Source organism: Gavia stellata, chromosome 4 (assembly GCF_030936135.1).
Source record: "Gavia stellata isolate bGavSte3 chromosome 4, bGavSte3.hap2, whole genome shotgun sequence".
Lineage (NCBI taxonomy): Eukaryota > Metazoa > Chordata > Aves > Gaviiformes > Gaviidae > Gavia > Gavia stellata.
The window spans coordinates 64,403,355-64,426,484 of NC_082597.1; the positions used below are offsets into that span (position 1 = coordinate 64,403,355).

Genomic DNA, 23,130 nt, shown 5'->3' on the forward strand with positions numbered 1-23,130 from the left:
AACTGTCTCAGCTGTCTGTTCAGAATGTGTTCCTTACGTTACAGGCTCTTTACTGGAAAGGTTATAACCAAGTTAACATTCCGTATTAGTGTGACACGATTGTGCAGGATTTAAGAATAAGTGGCATAAATGCCTTTATATTTACAGAAACACACACACAAATAATCAATCAAGCTGAAACACAGAAGCTTCAAACTTAAAAGAACAGACAGACTTCTTGTGTAAGTTTTTTGATTTTTTTTTTTTTATTTGGGAAAAGTGCTTCTTACAAAAGGCAGCTGCAAAACAATACGTTATAGACCTCAGAACAATTTCTCATTCCATTTAAAAGTGAAAGGAGAGGCAGTCTAGGGGACAAGAGCAGCAGGAGAACAGATCACGGGGCATCCACGAGTCAATAAAAACCAGCAATAATGTAATGCAAGGTTAAAATTCCTGTGCTGGGGCTTTGGTGGCAAAGTAATTTTTCAATGCAAATTACAGCCAGAAACTGCATGACTGCCTTTGTAAGCAGTAACTCGCCTAAGCCGAAGAGCTTTACCAGGCAACCTGCCCAACTCAGATGCCAAGAGGCACATGTACCTCAAACCAGCTGAGAGACATAGTGATTTCCTAGCGAAGCTCACAGCTTAAGTGGTTACACCAAGTTCTAAAACTTACAGAGCAATAAAGCTAAAGGATCCTCTCTGGTGTTCCTCTGACCTCACCTTGGTTAACCGGATTTCTGCTCCTGGACAACTTATCATACACATGAAAGAGAGCTGGTGTATTAGGGAGTGCCATCCATTAAGTTAAGTGATAGTTAAGATCACTGCCACAGACTGGGCTGAGACCACTAAACCAGTTTCATGTCCAATTGGAGGCTAGACTTCATGCACCAAGAGGGGATGAAAGATGGTTTTGTTATTTTTAACTTACACAGAGTCTCCCCATCCTTGAGGTCCAACTCTACATTTATCTGTATATACACATAGAGAGTTCTCCTTTCACAAAGACATTTTCCTTTCATGCTAAACACAGTAAAAACCCAGAACGTTCACACCTGGTTCTGGTTACACAGTAGTAATAGTAATGTGCAAGTAAACAAGAGACCAAAATCACAAATGAAGACGTGTACATGAGGGGGCTGGAACGGAGCTGATGCCAGAAAGAGAGTATTTGTATCTGGCCTGAAGTCAGAAATATTGGTACAAGGACAGAAAAAAGGCCATCAGCCAATTTACATCCCCACTGCATGGCCACTGCTCATTTTTGTATCTGGGCTCTTCAAAATGAGTGTGGAAGTCCTGTAAACACTTTAACCCTGGAACTGGGTGAACTCTGTTGGGTACACAGATGAAGCAACAAATCTAAGCTAACTGTTTGACAGTTAAATTCATTTTTACAAAAACTAACATTTTAAAGATTTATTTCTTGTTATTTGTTTAAACAGAGGAAAAACAACACTCCTGGGGTGGGAGGGGGTGGGAAGAGACAGACCCTGGGTAAAAGTTATTACAACAGCACCTGGAATTGATCGGCCTGCCTAGGAGAAACACAGGCACTGCCACAACACCACAGGTAATAGCTACTGCCTGAAGCCAAGACAACAGTCCACACTCCACTGACAGGTGCTATAGATCCAAGTCATAATAATCTTCCAGCTCATCATGAAACAAGTCCCACTCATCCTCGGAATCTGTTAGCTCATCGTCACCTCCTGCTGCCAACAGCATAAGCAACATCTCACCAAGCTCAAAGGTCACCACCTCATCCTCGTCGGTCTCGAACGGATCACCGTTCTCTCGCTCCTCGATGAACTCCCAGAACCGATTCCTCCGCTGGGCCTGCAAGCAGAACACAAGTATTTTCCCAGGTGATCAAGCCGTACAAGGTAGGATTCTTCCTAGAGACTGACAAGGTTCACCCCCCCACACACCCCCCATGCATACTTTCTGACATGCAAGAAACAATGTTTCTCTTTCAGGGAGATAGTGACCTCCAGTAGAATTTACCCTTACACACCCATATTAATGCTGCCCAACATTCCTACTTCAGTATGTTGGTGTACTAGGAAAGTTTTTAGAATTCACTCTTTCCACCTTGCCCTCCAGCATTCACAAACATTAGACCACTGCCTCCTTCAAATTCACCATTATAGAGGTCTATCAGAAGTTAAAAAAAAAAAGTTAACACCACCACCCCCCCACTCCCCCTTGCACTCTCTCTTTATAAAAAGGACAAAACCCAGCAGCACTGACCCGGTATCTACTTGATGTTCCCACTTTGGGTCTCTGTGGCTCCTCTCGGCGGCCATCAGGATATGCATGTTTGTAAAAACAGTTTCCTCCAAATGGACAGCTCCCACGGCCTTCATCAAAATACCTGCATGGCTTGTTGCTGGAAAGGAAAATATCGCAACCCTTACTCACAGCAGACCCCAACCAGACTTCAGAATTGCATTTACCTGTAGTCCAAAAGGATCTCAGGTACCACTTGGAGCTGAAGGTATTTTGTCAGTATAACACCTACACGCAGAAATGATGCATTACACAATGTGTGTGGGTTGATGCATGCATAGGGACACTGATGGCTTGCGGTGCACAAGCTTGTACTACCTTATGGCTACACCACCAGTGTTTTGTGTACAGAAGGGAAAGACTGAGGTCAAAGAACTTAGGAATAGCTTTGCGACTGTGTGGTTGCATGCACTGGTGGGCAAGATAGGCAAGGACACACTTCACACATGGTGGTGGAAAGGTGTGAGAGGGCTTTACATCAACACGCTTCTTCTCCAGGTGTGCCTTTATCACTGCAGTCTCAACCTGACAAAAGGCCGCAGTGCTCATACCTCATTGCCTCCTTGTATTTCTGAATGAGTTTCTGCTTCTCTTCCTTCTCCTCCACCCAGTACTCACTTGGAATGACAAAGTTAGATGTGATCCGACATTCTGGGCAGGACCTGGGGAATGAACAGACTGTGCTGCAAAATTCCACATTACAGGGCGCTCTCTCTCCTATATAACAAGTCATGGCATATATCCATCTTTAAAGAAGTAATGTACCCGCACATCTGATGTATGAGCTTTTCAGTCTAGATTCTCTCTTACACATGAAGATAACCTAAGCTCTCTTCTTCAATAACTCAATGGCAATGGCAGCTGGTCAGCTTATCTCAGAAAAGCTTGAAAAAACACTTCACACACTCCTTTTTCTTTAGAATTAAATAAATTTATTTTGGTTTGATTTCTGTATTTACTTGATTGGAACTTTGTTTTTTTAAAACAGCCTTTAAATGGAGAAATGTTTTGTCAACTGATTAATGAACTAGGGCAGTAATGAATTAAGAAGCATACATTCTGTACTGGTTAATCTGTTTTCAGATTCCTGGCTGGGTGTCCAAGATGTAAACAGTAACCACTGGACAACATGCTACTAAATAAATGAAAGTTACTTTTCTACCATCAAGTGAGTTTTGCAAACTTAATCCGTATTAATGAAATCAGAGTGTAAATGTCACCCCTAACAATTATTTCACTTCCAAACTAAAGTTAGTATGCATTAAATGCAGTCTCTGTGCAGTCTGCATCTGGAAGTCTGTTGCAAGGAGTCACAAGTTACTAAGTTCTTCCATAGTAACAAAGCACAATTGAAATGGGAAAAGTGCCTCACTTTATAATCTTGCTCTCAAATTGTTTAGCACTCCTCCACTTGCGGATGCACTTGAGACAGTAAGTGTGGCTGCAGTTGGACAGGATCCCAAAGCGGCGCTCACTAGGATTAGCCTTCTCATACACCACCTCCATACATATCCCGCACACCATGTCTTTACTACGCTGGACGGCAAATGAAAGCTCCATGTCCTTCTCATGAGCTTCAATGCAAGACTGAAAAGGAGAGACAAAGAAAACGACTACAGAGACAACTGGTCACCTGGTGAACTCTAAGCAGGTTTTTAAGCTCAGTTTTACTCTGCTGTTTTGCATAATGAATGGAGTACGATTAAGCTGAAAAATCTTTATCCTAAAAAAAATTTGCTCAGGTAGTGGGGAACAATCAATTCAGAGTTCAAATTCCTTTCTTCAGACATTGCTTTTAAACATGAGAAAGGCAATCTAAAAGACCATCCAGTTTTACTAGGCAAAGAACAAAGCTTTAGTATCTTTAAGCAGACTGCTCTCCCAGCACAGATAAGGAAACCCAGCTGCTTTTGAGTATGGCCCTTACAGGAAACAGTCCAGTTTACAACAGGAATTTCATTCACTGCCTGACCTGCACGCATCTTCAAATGAAAGGGAATTAGTGACAACTGATTGTAGGGAGCCAGGAAGCAGTAACTAAAAGCTGTTTAACACCAGACAGTCGTTTGCTTACCTTTATGTGCTGGGATCTCTGTGCAGCATCAATTGGATGCAAGACCTGCAGTCCACACATATCACATACATCCCCATGGATATACACGCAGTTTTCTCCATAACGACATTCTCCTACTGCAGCGTAGGGGCACAGCTCCTTCTTCATCTCCACGTCTACTTGCTGCTTTTCGTATTCTTCCTCAATCACCATTTCCTCTAAGGGTGCTTCGGCGCAGGAAGGAGCAGCTGGGAAAAAAATTAAGGACAGTAAGCAATACATTCAGATTTAGAGCACTAGGAGTGAGAATACTTTGTTTTAATGCAAAGCAATCTTTGGGTAACCCTGCTCAAGTTATCCAAAGAGAATAATAAAAACAACCAAGGTTCGTTTCAGCCCAAGTTTCACACACCCTCAACCCAAACAAACAGTTATTTTCCCACTCAAGAAAGCACAACCAATTTCTTCATCCTTCAACCCAGACAAGACTAACGCTATCAAGGTTTCCATGGGCAGATTCAGATCTATTTACAGGCTAAGTCTGCCCTAGAAAAATCTCACTAGTCCTCAGCAGCTTACATTTTTATACAAACTCTGGTTCAGCAACAATTAAATAAGGTTACAAATCTCTCACTGCTTTGAGAATCAACTCCACATCGGCTAAAGTTAACAGGCTTTTCCCCAGATATTACACAGCTGAAGCAATAAAGGTGTATCCAGCATAACAAAATGTTAGTATGGAAATACCATATCAGCAGTTCCTTACGTGCAGGTTAATTAGCATGTTGTTGTTCAGCTTGAGCAAGACTTTCACTTCTAGACTCCCATGCATGCCTATGTATGACACAAAAGCTGTGTCCACACCTCTCACCAAACTAACTCTGTTCTAGATATTTGCCAAAAACCCTATCCTAAACAGATATCCAGTCTATCAGTCAGACACATAAACCTAGCTTTAAGAAACTGAAATTCAGGGCATTTTCACTGCATTCTAAGCTAGCCATCAGTTTTGCAAAATCCTAAGTAAATTCCGTTACCTAATTCTAAATTGCAATCTGTATAATTTCTCTTCCCCATTTAGACAGCTTCTGCTTAACACTTCTCCCTGTACCTCTTGAATGTATGCTTCTCTGTGTCACCACAAGACAAACAGCCTTTTGAGATCATTACCTAAGTAGGATGATAAACTAAGTTACAAGACAAAAACAGTCAGTTTGGAACTGAAGATGTAATAAACACAAGAGGACAACAAAGCATTACTATATTCAGAATAAACACCAGGAAGAACAGCAACTGGACTTCATTTACATAACCAGTAGCTGTTACAAGACTAAGAAGTCATCTATGCTGCAAGAAAGTGTAACTTTTATAAGCTGCTCGAGCACTAGATTTGGAGAAGTAAGCAAAAAAACTATCAAAAGCATACTTGGATCAGTAAAAGTAAAGGACAGACTCCTTCCCAAAAAGAAACAGAGGCTACACATTCACACAGTTTTCATCCCCATGGAGCAAAAAGATACAATAAGCATGTATCAGCCTGTTAGCTTTTGGACATACAAAGAAAAAGAAAAAGCAGGTCCCTGAGAGCTCACAGTTTTGGGGGATAACCAAATATTGAAGATTAGCACAGGAATATATTAGCTCTCAAAATAAGTTCAAGCCTGCTTCTTGAACCCTCTCTGACTTTAGAGGTCAGTTGCACTGATCTTGGATCAGTCTGCTTGTGAGAAACATACTTTTCAAAAGCAAGTGAATGACAGAACAAGAAGTCAGCTGCCAACCTGCTCATTTTTCAGTAAGTGATTCCCAACCAAAAAAATCTTCATTACCTCTTCTTCCCCGTGAGTTCTAGCAAACTGGCACCAGGAAAAGTAACAATTTGTACTTATTAACTGAAATTCCACCCCCAGTTTGAAACCTATGGTGTCCACTTCCAAAAGTAGTAACAAAAAACACAACTACCAGTCAGTTTCTATTTCCTCAACTGTCATTTTTGCCAGCGTTTTTTCTAGTTAATGTTGTTACATATTTTTTACCTAGTTGATTCACATGACTTCTGACATCCTGTTTGACCCTTACTGAGGAAGAAAAGTTTAGTAGATCATAGTGTAGATGGGCAGAAGCCTACTAGACAGACAAATGCAGCTGAGTTTCAAAGGAATCGAGTGATACAGTACTTCTTTTAATGGGGCTGGCAAGATGATCTTTGCTTAAGACAACCCTATATGCCTGGAAAATGCATACTTTGAAAGAAGAGGCACATTGGAAGCTTCTCTTAACAGAAAAATTTCCCAGAGTCACCTGCACTGCTCTCAAGGATATCTTTTGTCAAAACTTTATTCAGCTAGAGTTTTATTCATTAAAAAAACCAAAATCAAACACTTATTACTTGAGGTTCTTTGAGAATAAAGGCTCTGAAGTCTTACCCCTCCAGAGACTGACTTAGAAACCCATTTATTTATTATGCTGGTCCACAGACGGAGAGAGCAGAGCTTCACATCTTGGCACAAAAAAGTACAAAGTTGTAACACAGAACAGACAAACCACCACCACCAAAGTCAACAAGCACAGTACACAGTACAGCTACTAAATTCCAGCCCAGTCCACAATACCATCCTTGCACAAAAAAGTACAACCAGTTCTTAGTGACTAGACATCTAGACAAAAAGACACAGATCTGTGAATGCCAGTCTTCAATAATGGCTCTGGGTACTTCTACGGTATGAAAGGGTGGGAGAGGGAAAAACATGCTAAAAGTGACATTAGTTTTCCAGTCCCAGTCTTCTGCACTGTCCCAGCACTTCCCCTCAGTGAGAGTTGTATTTCTATGAAATAAAAATTAAAACAGTATTTCCACTTCTGAATATCTCAGCTTCCATAACCTAAAGCCCTGTATGCATATCGCCTGTATCTACTGCACTGTACTTGCTACAGTTTTGCTTCCTCTTTGAAAGCAAAATTAGAGACACTCACAAGACTCTATTGCCTCAAATAGTTCTGAATCCAACATCCCTCAGAGCAACGCTCGCTCTCTACGATTCTGTCTGCTGTTTTCAAAACCACTACTCTCCAGTAGGTGGACCCAATCTCTGTCTTCTCAATTCCCATTTCACATTCAACAGGGATAAATTCGTACTAGTGAAAAAAAATAGTTCATTACCTTCAATTCACACACCACCTGCTTTCACTCTAGGACACACTTTGTAGCATAAAATACAGTCATCTTGTAGCAGCAGGAAACAGCCGTCTAGTTCAGAGTGTTTCTTATATTTCCGCCTTTCTACTCTCACTCAATTATTCCAGAACATCTAGCAGCAGTAGCAGCAGAACAAATATGGAAATGGGGTGCATCTGTACATCAAACAAGTGAGTATCTGAAGAACTGTCACTATTTTCTTTGCTAGGCCCTGACGTCATCCGCAAGATATCAGGTTTAGTTCTAAAATCAGAATATCATCTGCAGTAGCAGAATGTGTTATCTCATAGTAAAAGATGAGTGTTACAGCCCAAGCTACCCTTGGTTAAACTGTCAACCCTGAATCTTCAGCATTTGTAAGACAATTTAAAACACACAGGCTCCTAGCTTTAAAGTATACACTGTGGAACACGCTGCACACATCTTCCTGATCACTACAGCAAGGTTTTTCATTTTTTGAGCTTAATAGACGGTGGCTTCAGAAAAGAAAAGTTTTTAAAACACAGCTTTTAAGAAGTCACCATGGGAATTAATATCATGTAGCACTGCTCAGAACAAAAAGCTGAGTACGTCTGTACATTAAAATACAACAAAACAGAGAATTTGGAACAAGATTCAGAGAAGAGAATGTTACTTAATCTGTGGCAGCCACAAGTTTCCATGAAAAATAAGCCTGACCCCACAGAAAAAGGAACTGCTTCAGTAAAACTAAGTGAGTTAAAGGTACAATGAAATGCTCTTACACGCTTCAGGAATTTAGAAGAAAGCACCAGCTCTCCTTTAAGGAGTAGGTGTATTTAAAAGATCTATGGCTGTTCAGACTAGCAATGAATTGATTCCAGTGGAGGGCCGCCCAGCCATTAAGGGGGCTGAAGCCCATAAAAAGAAACTGAGGAAACTGGACTTGTTCAGCTTAAGAAGCGATCTTATTGCTATCTTCAACTACTTAATGGAAAGGAAAAAAGAAAAAAAAAACCATAGAACCAGACTCTTCTCAAATGTGCACAGGACAAGAGACAAATGACAAGCTGAGGCAGGGAAACCTCTAATTACATACTAGGAAAGAGTCTTCCCTTGTGAAAGAAGTCAAACACTGCAAGGGTTGCCCAAATGTTATGGTGTTTGGAACATCTCCAAGGACAGAGATTCAAATAAACAAAGCCCATGGCAACCTGACATAGCTGACCCTGCTTTGAGCAGGAAATGAACTAGATGAAATCTAGAGGTCCCTTCCAATTTAAATTATTCTGATTAAAAGATTTTTAAAAAAGGGATCCTTTCTCCCAGTGAACACAGAAGCTATATCTTTTATGACAGTAAGGTGACATATTAACAGGTAGAAAGTAAGTTTTCATTCCTTTGGACTATACCCAAGTCACAGATACACCAAACAATTCCATAATCAAACTTCTCAACAACAGTAGCAAATGTTCATGTCACTCAACCACCCTTTTCCTCTTCACCCTTCCTCAAATCAGATCACAGCAGGCTCCAGCAGCACCCTGTAACACCAAGAAGGTAATTTGCTTTTCGGATCTGCATAGTACTGTGGAGACAAAGAAGTATAATCGGAGCACTGTACAACAACTTCAAACTCTTCTGGACACAAGGTGTCCATTTTGGATTCAAACAATTGAGTACTCATGGCCAAAAGCCTTCAGTTTTAGGAGCCAAATATTAGAAATTATGTTAAAGTAAACACTGTCAGCCTACTTTTCACTTAAAATTTAAGTCTTTGTGCTAGCTTTCTGCAGGAAAAGCAGATGACAAGTATGCTATTTAAACAGTCTGGTCCCATATGATGAGCTTCTTCAATCTCATTCTCAACATGAGCTGTCACAGTATTAGAAAGATCAAGACTCAGAAAGGTAATTAGTATAAATGATTTTCAGCCTCTGGCCTGAATTGCCATGGGATTCATGAAAGCAAGCATTAGGCTTCAATTAATCCTACAGGAATCTGTACCTCCACTGGAAAACCTTTAAAAGATTGCAAAAAACCCCAAAACAAACAAACCAACCAACCCACCCTAAAAACAAAGACAGCAGATTATCTTTCCAGAATAGTGATATTAATTGCATCACCAGTATTTTCTTTTCCCATCACATACACAAACTAAACTTCAAAGAAGGAGATTCTCCAAGTCATTCAGAGCCGTAACAAGAGGAAGCCAGTTATGCAGAGACTGTCTTTAAGCATACCTTTAAGCATATCAGGACAGCAGTTCTAACTGATGTTGAACGGTCTGACTATTCATTTTGGAAAATTCAAGCATAAGTTAAGGACAGATTACTTGAAGTGATTAATAAATACAAATAGCAGCACTCAACAAAACAAAAAGGATTAAAATAAATGCACTAGATAAAAATTGTTGACCCATGACAGAAACTGTTACCCCATGATCAGCTTACCACGTCCACAGTATGGCTGCCCAGGGACAAACTCTACAGCATTCACCCAGTCTTCAGCACCTACTCCTGCAGCTGCCAGATCTGCATTTTCATCTTCTATCTCAGCAATAATTTCTTCAACTGTTTCAGGGAGTGATGCAAAGTCTGAGGATACCGAGGGATAAATTTTTGCATCTGGATTCACATCAGTCACTTCTTCCTGTTTCAGTGGCTTGGTATGTTCGTATCTAAAAAGTTAAAACACATCATGTCAACTCTTCACAAAAAAAATACCTCCATAAAGCAGCCCAAGATATTGGAAATAAACTGATTAAGATGTAAACACACTATTCGAAAGGAGGACCTAGAAATGGCTTGCAAGAGAAAGCCACTGATGTCCCTTTATAGGGACGTGCTTCCACTTGTGTAATCTGTCAGCACTGCTTAAGGAAACAGAAGGTACTCCATGATTCTGAAGGAAATGGAGCAGCATGCACAATTCTTATTTAACTTACATAGAATGAACTTCAATTATGTCCAAAACTGGTCATGTACCTATTATGCATGTGTAATATTGCTGAATGAGATAAATTAGTTCATTCAGCTTTAAAAAGAGAAGATTAAGGGCAGATACTGCTGTCCTCAACTACCTTGTGGGTAGCCACAGAGATAAGATGCAGCCAGAGTCTTCTCAGAGGTACAGCAATAGGATGACAGTCAGTGGACACAAGTCCAAAATGGGAAGTTACAATTAGATATTAGGAAAAAAAATCACAGCGAGAGTAGTCAAACACTGGAACAGGTGCCCCGAGAGGCTGCACAATCTTCATCCTTGCACATAATCCAAACTTGACCGGACAATGCCTTGGGCAACCTGACCTAAGCTGGCTCTGCCTTCAGCATGGCTCCAGAGAACCCCCCAACATGATTCTTTTTCTGTGTCGGAGCATCTTGCCTCATTCTGATTTTGCATTAATATTTTAGTAATTATTTCTAATGCCTCTTTCAACTTACTGTTGAAAATGATCCTCAGAACACTGTGATCCCTACCACCCACAAGCAACAGTAAAGCGCCATTTCCCTCAAAAATCTGTCTTCCAGCAACTAGTAGACTACATGGGAAAATAAATTACAGGTGTACCTTTGAAGTCTTAGATACTCGCTGACTAATTTCAAGGACAAAGGGAGGGAATTTTTGGAGATCATACAAAACTTTTAAGCAACTGTGATTCATTTACCTTGTGTCAGATTGAAAACAACAAAGTGTCACAGTTCTTGCATATTAAAGAGATGCTCCCAAACGAATGTCAGCTTTGAAATCCTAAGGAAGCTGTGAAGCACAAATTTAAAAATCAAGCCTTCAGACCTCTACATCAAGTGGCCTCCAAAGTGGTATGCATGCACCCTATGAGGTGAGCAAGACAACCCACTGGGGTATACAGGAAGAAAATACTGTAATTTCTTGTCTTTTTTTTTTTTTAAAAGAAATTAAGTTCTACTAGTGTTTAACATACAGATTGACAGCAGTGTCCCCACTTGGTCTGTATGTCAGAGCTCCCACACATGGTATGCACGAGGTGTCCTGAAGGAGGAGTGGGTGTTCCACCATGCAGCGGGGTGGACAGTGGCACCACCATTTGTTCGGTCACTTTCAGCATATTGCAACACACTGCAGTTTGCTTGTGCCCAACTAAATGGTCTGACAGATTATATTACTTCGTTTTACCTAAACTAACCCTGACAAGATGAACAAGTGGCTTAAAAAGATTCCTGCAAATAAACTGTGGACTAAAGATGATACCGATAATGCAAGCAAAAGCAAACAACAAGTAAATGTCAGAGCTAACACTTCTCCTACTATGAGCTCTTTATCAGGCACGCTACAAGGTTAAGACAATGCCAACCTAATCAGATCTGACAAGACCTGGGCGGGGGGGGGTGGGGGGGGGGAAATTGAGATTACCAAGAAGACTATTTGAAATACAGATCTACATCCACTATTACTAATAATGAACCTTGCCCTCAGTATATATTGTGCCTTGAAGAGAAACATCTCTGAAAAAATTGTAGAGGTTTGATGTCATACGATACTCAAATCCAGTACTTTACAAAACTTCATAATAAATGTTTAGAAGCCTCTTTTGAGGCTTCTTACTTAATAGTGAAAGACAAAAAGCTACATACCCTTGGACCTCTTGTTCTTCTTGCTGTGGTAAAAATGACTGAAATAATACATGGAAAACAATATGGTGACAAAGTAAAACACATTCCTTTGTCAACAAATACTGTTTGGGCATAGAAAACACTGCTGAAGATTTGAACAAACAAGCATTAGAACAAATTTCACAGTGTGGGAAGTTTGCTGTACAGCTGGATGAAAGTACAGATGTTTCTAACGTGTCTCAACTTATGATATTTGCTAGCTTCTGTTTCAATAATGAAATACACAAAGAACTACTTTTTGTGAGCCACTAAAGACAAGATGTACCAGAAGAGAGATATTCTAAACAAATGACTTCTTTATTAAAGACAAAAAGATGTACTGGAGGAGATATATTCTCAACAGTAAATGACTTCTTTAATAAAAACAATGTTTTATGGAAAAACTGTGCAAGTGTAACCACTGAAGGAGCTGCTGCTTTGACTAGAATTAAAAAAAAAAAAATTCCAGGGTGAGGTTACAGAGATAGCACCACATCAGAAATTCATTCACTGCATCGTTCATAGGCAAGATATTGTAGCAAAGGTGGAGACAGAAGCGCACAAAGTGCTACGGAGTGCCATTAATATAGTTAATTTTATAAACACAAGACCTTTAAATAGTCGAATCTTTACAACACTTTGTTATGAGATGGAGAGCAACCATGAAAATCTTCTGTACCACTCAGAGGTTTGCTGGTTATCTCGGAGTAAAGCGCTTAAAAGTTGTCAAAGATGAGTTAAGCATATTTCTTTCACAAAAAGACAAGTGTTCCAAATTTGCTGACCTTTTCTGTGATGACAAGTCGCTGCCAGTAGTACACTACCTAGCAGATATTTTCCAAAAAAAAAAATAAACGCACTCAATCTGCCCCTTCAAGGTAAAGACGTTTTAAGAATAAGTAACTGCTTTTTGAAAGAAACTTGTCGTATGGAGACAACATTTTGAAAATGGATATTCTGAAACATTTCCACCATTATGTGATTTCGTTGCCAAAAACAATGCAAGTGTGTCAACTATAAAAAAACCTCTCATATCTTGTACATTTAAGCTTGGAAACGGAATTCTCTAACATGTTTAAAAGTCTTCCAAACAAAGAGTTTCAGAGGGTTTTGGACCCATTTGTTGAAAATATAAAAATGCAACACCTTTCAATTAGTCTGCAAGAACAGCTGATTGACATCAGTGAAGATGGAAGTTTACTAGCCAAATTTTAACAAAAATCTTTGCATAATTGGTGGATAGGATTGAAAATTATCATCATGCATTAGTAAGTGCGGCCAACAATACACTTATTCCTTTTGGATCTACACATCTTTGTGAAAGATCTTTTTCAGCTATGACAGCCCTTAAAACTAAGTACTGAAATAAACTGAACTTATAATGAGACCTTCAAATTGCTGTATTACAAAATGTTAAACTAAGATTTTAAAAAAATAATGAAGCATATTCAGTCAACACTAGTAATATTTTTTTTTTCTTTTTACTGACCGTAATAAGGCTTTTAGTGAGAGCAAAATGGTTTTGGATTGTTAATAAAATATTTATAAAATATTGTTTACTTCATGTCTATTACATCCTTTTTAAAATTCTGATTTTTGTGTATGTTTTATAATGTACATAATATATTAGTACAGTAGTAGATATACATATATAATCTAGAAATAATTATATATATATAGTGGTGGTGCTTGAAAATTTTTTTACTGATGGGGTGCATAATCAAAAGTTTGGAGACCACTGATCTACATGATCAAGAAAGCAACACTGTCAGACAGATAACAAAAATAAGCCTCTCTGTAGCCTTCTTTCTTATACATAGTAACCATATATTAAACATGAAAGTAAAGCTAACTATGAACTACCATATGAAGTCATGATGCAAATATTTAATCATGCATTAGAGCTGCAACAAGACAGAATGTTAAAACTCCTGATAAATTTTAATAAAGTGAACTTAAGATGATGCAAACATCCCTAAGCCTTTGTAAAGCTTTGCTACACTAGGAAAGCATTCTTTTCATTTCTTCACACTTATTTTTTCTTTTTTTTAAGAATTTCAGGGATATAGGTTACGTCATACTATGTTTTCATAATGTAGGGCCATTTTGTACAGGCAACATTTTAGAACCTACATGAATACACTCCAGTTACTTTTCCAAAATGGCAGTTTAAGTGTCAGAGTAGCAATTCCCAGAGACGCACATAATCAGAAAAAAAAATAATTTCTTACCTGTTCAGGCTTTTATGATTACTTACCAAATGTAACTCAGTTCCATCAGAGTTCAGCTAGTCTGAATGTAGTCTCAGATTTCAATTAATTCACCTACTCATGTTATTAATTAACAAACCAAGAAAAACCCCACCCCCGGACAACTAGTACTTTTATGAAAACCAGTTCTCTTCTCACTTTGCCTTTGCTTATTTATTTCCATAGCAAAGCAAACACTATACTATTTAGCAAGAGAAGGCAGTTTGTGAAAAGAAGCTATTTTTATGAATTTCTGAAGTTGCAATGAAAAAGGAAAACACTTTAAGATTTATTGCCTCTCTGTGAGCTCTCTACTCAGGGACTCAGACTGAAATCACTCCCCTATGGGATGGTCAACGGCATTTCTTTACCTGCAACGATCTCCGTAAGCACAGCATCCTCGCTGATAATACCTGCACACCATGGCAGACTGACTAGTGGAGAGGTCATGGGAGTAGCGACAGTTGTCTCCTTCCTTGCAAACTCCATGAATGAAATATCTGTAAGACAGAAGATTACTGTGAATTAAGGAGAAGCACTGAAGCTGTAAACAAAGTATTTGGATGATGAGTTATTCTATAAATCAAGGTATGCTGAATTAAGAACACCACTAACGACTCATGGGACCACATCCCAGTATAAACATACAAATAAGAACGTCAGAGAAAAGATGAAGCCTTAGCTATTCCAGTGAACTGCATTGCACATTTAGGGACTTACACTTACAAAAGCCTGGAAAAAACCTGAAAAGCAAACCTTAACCTGGGCTATGACACACAGAGGAAAGGGTCTTGAACAAAGTTTTACTTGTAGCTCCTGTGTTCTGACACCAACAAAAACCTTAGAGAAGCCCACCACTGAACAAGAATCAAAATCAGCCACACCCTAAACAAGCTTCCTGAGGACTTAAATCTACTTTGAATTCGTAAATAATTCAATTGGAAGTAATTTCCTCTTCAAGAATGCAAAACATGTTTGTGATGGATAATCACATCTGACAAAACATACACGATAGCTTTTGCCATAGGAGCCAAATAATCAGTAGAAGCACCCTGCTTCAATACTGTGCTGCCTGTCTTGAAAGAATCGTACAGTTTCAAAGCTTTTGAGGACAATTTTCTAAGTTTTAGCATTTCAAATAATGCAAGTTTAATTAAGCATCCTCAAATTCAGCTATTCAAGAAAACTGAAGAGTCGTTTTCCATTTGTTTTAAATTTTAACCTAGAAAACACAAGCTTCTTTGAATTCAAGGCACTGTAACTATTCAGACTCAATATGTTCACATCAAAGCCACAACTGAAACCAGAAGTTTAAGTAAATCTTTCCCAATCCACATAGAAGTATTAGCCAAGAAAAAAAAAAAAAAAGAAAAAAGAAAAGAAAAGAACCAAAACAAACCCCAAACCTATGTAAGAACTGAATCCATCAACATGTTTACCAACACTTCAGTTTAGGAAGAGAAGCATCGGCCCCCAAGTATTGGTATCACAAGTAAGCTGCAAACTCTGAATTCATTGGAAATACCAAGACCTGGTAAACAAGAAAATGTGTTAGGGTTTAGGTCTCATACAAAACACCACTTGAAGGAAGACTGAGAAGCAGATTATACCCTTCTAAATACATTTTGCTGCTAAAAGGGGCAGTTCCGCCCTCCTCCTGTTGCACACTTCCACTGCTTTGCATTGGTATTACCACACCTACGCAGCCAGCAGAACCAGGTCCTCCAACCTGCTGACTGCACAGCCACATAGCAGTACAACCAGCACCAGAGACAGAAGGATCATCTTTCAGCAGCCCAGACTAAGATTAGGATAGCTCTTCGCAAAACAGCACATTCGGGTCGATACTCCCGAACTTAAAAGGTGTCAAGCTGTTGAACTGCACAGACTTCTGCATGGGCACTTAGTCTGCTATGTTTTTAAGAAGTCAGATAAATTGAAGTGGACAATTCACCAAATAACGTAAGCAGAGCTACATTTGTAATCCAGTACAAGGGATATATTCAAACCTCTCCTCAAAACCTGAGGTAAGACTTAAGAGGGTTGATAACCCTCCACGCGCAAAACCAGTGGTGTATTCAAGGTACTAAGAAAAAAAAAAATCTGAAATGGTTTTATAAACCATCAGCTGACACTTGCCATCAGGCTGCAATTCACACTCAAAACAATCAGCTGTCTGTACACTGTAGCCACATAGTAACCAGATAAGAAATGTGGTCCTACATAAAAGTAAGTGATATAAGACTAAGATGAGGCTTTGCAGGATATTCTCCCCAGAGAGATAAGTACCCTAGTCAGGTTTGCCAGGTGGCTGTACAGCTATGCCAGCACACACCAGGATTAGGGTCTTGCAAAAACAAAACAAAAACCCCCACACTCCATAAGCAGCACTCTCCACTGTGAACAACAACAACAAAATCCCACCAAAAAACCCACCACCCACGCAACACCACAACCCACCCACAAACAAACCCACCTCAAAGCCAAAAAAAAACGACAACCCATGAACTCGTGGAACCAGAACATAACTGGAATTTCTGGCTTGCTTTTAAGAAATGGGAGTCACACCAGTACGGTAACAAGTAATTCAGGTTGTTAGATGTTTGTTCTCGAACAACTGTTGTATCCACCCTTTGCTTATTTCCACACAGCACTGCTTCCCCCATGTGTTGGGGCACACAATTTCATAGCCACCTGCTGACTCAGATCAGGAAATGGCTTCAGATGTAACCTGAAATTCCTATCTAGACCAGATCACTGCTCTTTAGCTACTGCTACTTAAGCCAACTAAGTGTTCGGACACCGCTACAGCTGAAATAAGTGACTAAGAGAAAGGCACCAGCCTGAAGTGAGGACTTCCGTTAGAAAGTACTTGGGCAACATAACTTATGCCAAATATGTAAGCATCAAAAATCAGGCTCTCCCACTGCTTGTTAGGGGAAATGGAGCTCCAAGTCCCTTTCCCTCTTTCCCAGCTTATGTTAGCAAATCCTCTGCAAATACAGATTCTGTGTAATTCTGAAAGTTGTCACAATTCATTACATCAAGATGGTAGGCTATAAAGGGAAAAAAACAAACAAACCTGAAACACTCACAAGCTCAATTTAATTCACACGTCACTTTTAAAGGCTTGCAGTCCTACGCAGCAAACTCAGCACCATTTGAACAAGAAGGCTGGAGTGGGAGGAGAGAAAAATTTATTTCTCTAAGGATTACACCAACTCCCCCCCAGCCAAAAGGTAAGATTTTTTACTTTAAGGTCACAAAGAATTTAACATTTTACACATGAAATTGTGGTGTTTGGCTAAAATACACTTTGGTCATGTCAAAAAATAAACGGAGTGCATTATTTTTGGTAAAAGGTGACAAAACTTGTTGGAGAGCATCTTTACACACACCCAGATTATTCAATTTAACTGTAACTTTACACAACAGCAATACCAGCCTCTTGTTTCTGGTCACAGGAAAAAAGGATACTTAGAACTGAGAAATACATGAGTTACCTGCCTCACTCAGTGACACGAAGAAGGATATCCGAAATTTGCTTTCCTTCAAGTACTCAGAGAATACCTATAATTTAATCTGAGAAAGTAAAACTAGATCAAGACAAGTATATAACTGGATTTTCTCCGAGTGTCTATGATGCTATCATCCAAAAAGCACTTATTCTGGCAGCAGTGCTCTCTATCTTTCCTATTCAGATATACTAGCATAATTTGGTGAGGCTGCATGGGGAACCAGACCAGAGAACTCATCAGGGTCCAAACTCAGATCATCTCCCCAGTTCAGTTCATTGCATGACTGTACAAAACATGAGTGATACCAACACACAGAACTACCACCCAGAAGTAGTAATTGCCTGCATTGGCATTTTATCACTGAAAAACATTTCAACTCATGCCTAGTTATGGATGCCTTGATCAAAATAGCGTATCCTGATTTTCATGGGGTACTTAAAAAAAAAAAAAGGTGATAGAAACCAGGCTTTGCACATCCAAAAGTCTCAAGTTGTAGCCAAGATCCGGTGGGCATTTTTCAGAAACACATAGAGACAACACTTGTCCAAGGCCATAAAGCTAATCATGTCTCCAACTCCCTGGAACTCCAACTGCTGTAGAGAGGTCAGATGTTACAAGTGCTACAATTAATTTACTAGAATACTTAAAATTTTCAAGTTTATCCAGGTTTCAATGACCTTGATTTCCATAATGCTTTAAAGTATAATAATCTGCTGAAGGCTTTGTCTTCCACTACCAGAATAACATTACTTCTATTACTTGCCATAAGCTAGAGAAAAAGAATTTGCAACGCCTTTATCAAAAAGACAATGCAGTGTTAAACACATAACTGCCATCTAAAATCCTGAACACGTACCAGCTTCTTTCAAGATGCTTCCTTCTAGATATTAAGTCTTTACCACTGTAATCCTGTTAGTGAAATCAATATGCAATAATTCTTTCCACAGCTTTTGAAGCTTGCAATGGGTTTGCTTATTCAGGTGTGGTTTGTTCTTTACTTCAGGTCCGCTTAATTCTGCTTTCAGGTAACCCCATTTTGTTTATTAAACTACTAGTTTTGCTGAATTAGAACGTCACACCCAGCAACAGACCTCCTTCAAAAACTGAGCCCTTGCCATGACTAGCAGACGGAGCCAACTGCATTCATTAGCTTCTTCAGGTGGCATACACAGACTGAGAACTCCCAGGGAAGAAGGTAGCTGTGAAGAGGCGAGGCATGCTGTTCTAGCACAGCATGTGGACACCCAGTCATATAAGTGGCTGATGAAATTCTACATGAGTTAGTAGCCTTAAGAAGAAAAAAAAAAAGTAGGTCTTAATAGCATTTATTGCCTTGTCCCTTCTCCTTCATAACCTCCTTCAGCAAGAAGCTAGTGGGGGATCCAGAACAGAGCAGCTAAGGAAGGGGCAATACAAGCAAGCTGTTAAGAGGTTTGCACTCCACATCTTATCACTAGTGTTGCACTGAATTAAGGAGGCATACTTTACCGATTCAGATTCTTCAGATCAAAAGACAGAGGAATATCTGATCTAGGTTTTCATAAAGAACAGCAAAGATACAAACATACAGACAACTCTCAAAATACACCAATTGGTTGCTAAGGGTTTTATTTATGCTCAGTTATTAAACAAACAAGTGAAATGTAATCTATTTATGTCAACTTCATGACCTTAACTATTATTGCATGACATATGGAAAACACAAATATCCGGAGCTAACAGTGTCAAGTCTTTGAAAAAAAATGTTGGCTATACCACCGCTCAATAAAACCACGTATCCGTGTTGAACTGGAAGAACAGAGAAGCTTGGTAAGGACCACCATTCTTTTTCTTGTTTCAAACATATCACTAACAAAAGGATCAGAATATTAAATAAAAAGTAGCTATGAATTACAGTTTATTCCCCTGCGGTTTATTGCAGATTAAAATATTATAAATTATTACACACCACAAAAGCCTTGAAAACTGCTAAACCATAGAAGCAATGTAAGAAAATTATTTTTCATAATCTCTTAAGGAACATGATGAATTCCTACATTTCACCCTGAGACTTCTGAATTTTAGCTGCAAGAAAAGCAGAAGGGTAACATCTGCAAAACTAGATGTCTAGGAGAAATCAAAGTCCTTCATCTTAGTCGTTGTGTCTCTCACTCTGAGATATCAATCATCCATTCCCATTAGCCAAACAACTTATCATATCATGAAGGAGCAGCAAGAATTTATTCTACCAACTCTAAAACTTCCAGTTCTGATAAAACAGCAGTATTCCTTCACCAACCATGAAGTGCGAAGTACTTATACTGAAGAGACTAGTATCTCCCAGAAGCTTTTCGGGCAGCATTTGCTGTCACCCGTATGATGATTCAAGTAAAGCCTATAAACAAATAGAATTGTGCAGACCTACTCAAAACAGAAACTGCTCTACCTACTGTATTAAAAACCTGCATTTCGAAATTTAACCCCTTCATCTCACAGTTAAATCATGAAGCTCTTTTACGAAGGTAAAACAAGACTTAATAGTAAGAAATATATTTTCTTGAATATGAATACATCCTGTTGAAACCAAACTTAGAAAACCAAAATTTTTATCACAGATTCCCAGAAGCTGAAGTCGAAATTGTTAATTTCACTTTAAAGTGTGAGAAAAGCTAGTCTGCCTACAACTTGAACAGCCCACTAAAAATAAACAAGTAAATAAGCAAGCAAGCAACGGGGTAACTGGGAGGATTAGTCAAAAAGAACAAAGAATGGGGACGTTAGTTAGGTCCAAAGGTGAGACCTCATTTTTGTTCAAGCTCACATTAAAGCACATTAACTGTTACAAAAGAGTAGCTTTAACTTCCCGCTAGTCCTGAGTGTTTGTAAATAAATATATTCATTAGACAGACTCACTGCACTGCATGACACTGATGAACTTGACAGCTTCTGTACTATGTCAGTCACCGACTTCAATAAACTGATTGTGATTGTTACCTGAGAAAATACATGTATGTATTTCTCCCACCAATCCATTTCACCTAACTGTGCCTTTCGATTTTCCGAAATAATGAGGCAATCTATATAGAGGGAGCACTAACCCTCGCAGCTCACTTAAAAGCTGAGCTAAGCATCATTCCCGGGCATTTCCTCATCAGTGGCCTATGTTTAACTGCCATGCATCAAATATTAACCCGGTTATTCAGAGGCGAATTTCTTTGTATGCAGGAGTACTCAGAGAGAGCTGAGAAACAGTGCTTCACAATTGGGACACGTTAACAGTGCATTACCAAAATAAACAGTGATCAACAGTTAACAGGAGCGCTTTTAAATACTGCAGGGCATACTTAACAGCACAAAAGGGACACAGCAAGCAAGCTCCCTGTGAAAGCCAAGCGACGGTTCTTAATACTGCTATTTGAATCTGCAATTGGCACAAATGGAAAAATATGCAGAAAAGATATAGATCTCACATCAAGATCTAAAGGCTCTTCCTTTTCGCCCAATGGATGTTCCTTTTTGCTTCCAAGTAACTTGGAAGGTATTTGCCCAGAAACATATTCAGAGTAAACGTAATTTACAATTTTACTGAAGTAAAAAATAAAAATTATAATTTAAAAAAAGAATCAGGAGAGACTCCTTGATGCTAATCTTGGATTACCACTTGCTTTCATATGAACTAATATATTTCTATATTCACAAAAACTGGTTTAGATTCCTTTCAGCCTGCAAATAGGCCAGCAGTATAAGTTTAAAAATAGTCCTCTTGGCAAGCTTTACAACATGCAGTATGATTTGCATAATCCCATATAAAAGATTTCTGAGACATACGGTTTAAAGGAAAATACAAATAGAAAATGACGCAGCATACAGAATCTTCAACATAACGCAAGTAGCAGCACTCCTTACATTCTGCAGTCTATCATGACTTATTCCCATTCTCCGGATTAATAAATAATTCTTGCTATATCAATCACGAATTCATTTCCATTTTTAAGTTTTTTAAGTTTTTATTTAAGTGGACGAGAACTGCAATCATTTTGTATTTCCTGCTTTGTCGCATTTTCTGTAACGCGGTTACAGGACTCCCATTCCACGGTCTCCTTCACACCGACCACTGCGGGCATATTTTCACACAATAAATAGCGGCCCGGCATCCCACAAGGAGCCAACAACGCTTCCAACCCCCCCCGGTATGGCAAGGGGACGGCAGCCACACGCCATTTGCACGGCGGAGCCGCAGGGAACACCCTCCCATAAGGCAGGAGCAGAAAAAAGGCCCCCGCTCGCGGGTCCCGCTCCGGCAGGCTAGGCCCGGAGCGCGCTCGACGGCAGCCGGTACTTCCGGCAATGGGCCGCCGCCGCCGCCACTGCACTACATCCCCCACAAGCCCCGCCGCCGCGGCAGGTTTCCGCCCGGAGCCGCCGCAGGGCGCGGCGCGGCCCGGCCCGGCCAGCTGCGCAGTTTGCCGCAGGCCTGCCCCAGGGCGCCTGGCGGGGCGGGGCGGGGGGGGGGGGGGGGGGGGAGGGGGCGCTGCGGCCGCGCGCTGCGCGTACGTGACCGGGGGGGGAGGGGAGCGGCGCTGAGGGAAACGGTCGTGGAGTGGGGGGAAGGGCGACCGCGACCGCGACCGCCCCCCCCCCCCCCCAGCTGCGGACAGCGCATACCTGCAAGTGACCTGCTTGGTCCAGCCGCCTCCTCCCGGCCCCGCGGCGGGTGGCGGCACGGCTGCAAAGTCGAAAGCCGCGGCCGTCGCTCCCGCGGCCGCTACGGCAGGTGTTCCCAGGGCCGCAGCCGCCGCGGCGCCCGCCGTTGTTCCCAGAGCCACCGCCTCCGCCATTACTGTTTATCCCACACAGCGGCAGCACCGGAACTTCCGGGAGCACATCCTTCCGGCCGTGCGGACGGGGCGCAGCCGGGCAGAGTGGGGCCGGGCCGCAACGGGCAGCGGGGAGGCTGAGGCGGGCACCAGCTCCGCCCCCTCCCTCGCGCGGGGCGGGCACCGCCCCCCCCGCCGAACGGCGGCTCCGATTGGAGGAGGGGAATGTCCAGGCGGGAACGTGCGGGGTCGGGGGGCGCCGGGCGTTACTGCCGCGCGGCCGCAGTAATTCAACGGCCTGTTTGAACCGTCGGTCGCGGCCGGGGGAAAGCCACCTCGGCTGCACCGCTGGGGACCGGGCCCAGGCGCAGCCCGGCTGCTGGGCCTCAGAGGCCGCCTCGCCGCAGTCATCCGCGAGGAGCGGCAGCGCTCGCCTGACGGGGTGGG

General features: G+C 40.8%; 1 protein-coding gene across 1 annotated transcript; it reads right to left on the bottom strand.

Moving 5' to 3' along the window:
- Positions 1-232: 232 nt before the first annotated feature.
- Positions 233-22,725, bottom strand: MKRN1 (makorin ring finger protein 1). Its single transcript, XM_059816217.1, has 8 exons — positions 22,532-22,725; positions 14,741-14,869; positions 9,940-10,166; positions 4,354-4,580; positions 3,652-3,866; positions 2,831-2,941; positions 2,241-2,379; positions 233-1,826 (listed from the first exon to the last, which is right to left on the bottom strand). Exons 1-8 carry the CDS (start codon positions 22,702-22,704, stop codon positions 1,614-1,616), a joined length of 1,434 nt encoding a protein of 477 aa, XP_059672200.1. The 5' UTR covers positions 22,705-22,725; the 3' UTR covers positions 233-1,613.
- Positions 22,726-23,130: the final 405 nt, after the last annotated feature.

Bases quoted from the DNA above. Each gene is read 5' to 3' on its own strand.
- MKRN1 (XM_059816217.1), bottom strand. From the start codon at position 22,704: ATGGCGGAGGCGGTGGCTCTGGGAACAACGGCGGGCGCCGCGGCGGCT. The intron at 10,167-14,740 runs GTAAAGAAATGC...TTAACTTTTTAG, and splicing joins GCTTACGGAGATCGTTGCAG to ATACGAACATACCAAGCCAC. The intron at 2,942-3,651 runs GTGAGGCACTTT...TTCATTCCCCAG, and splicing joins TTTGAGAGCAAGATTATAAA to GTCCTGCCCAGAATGTCGGA.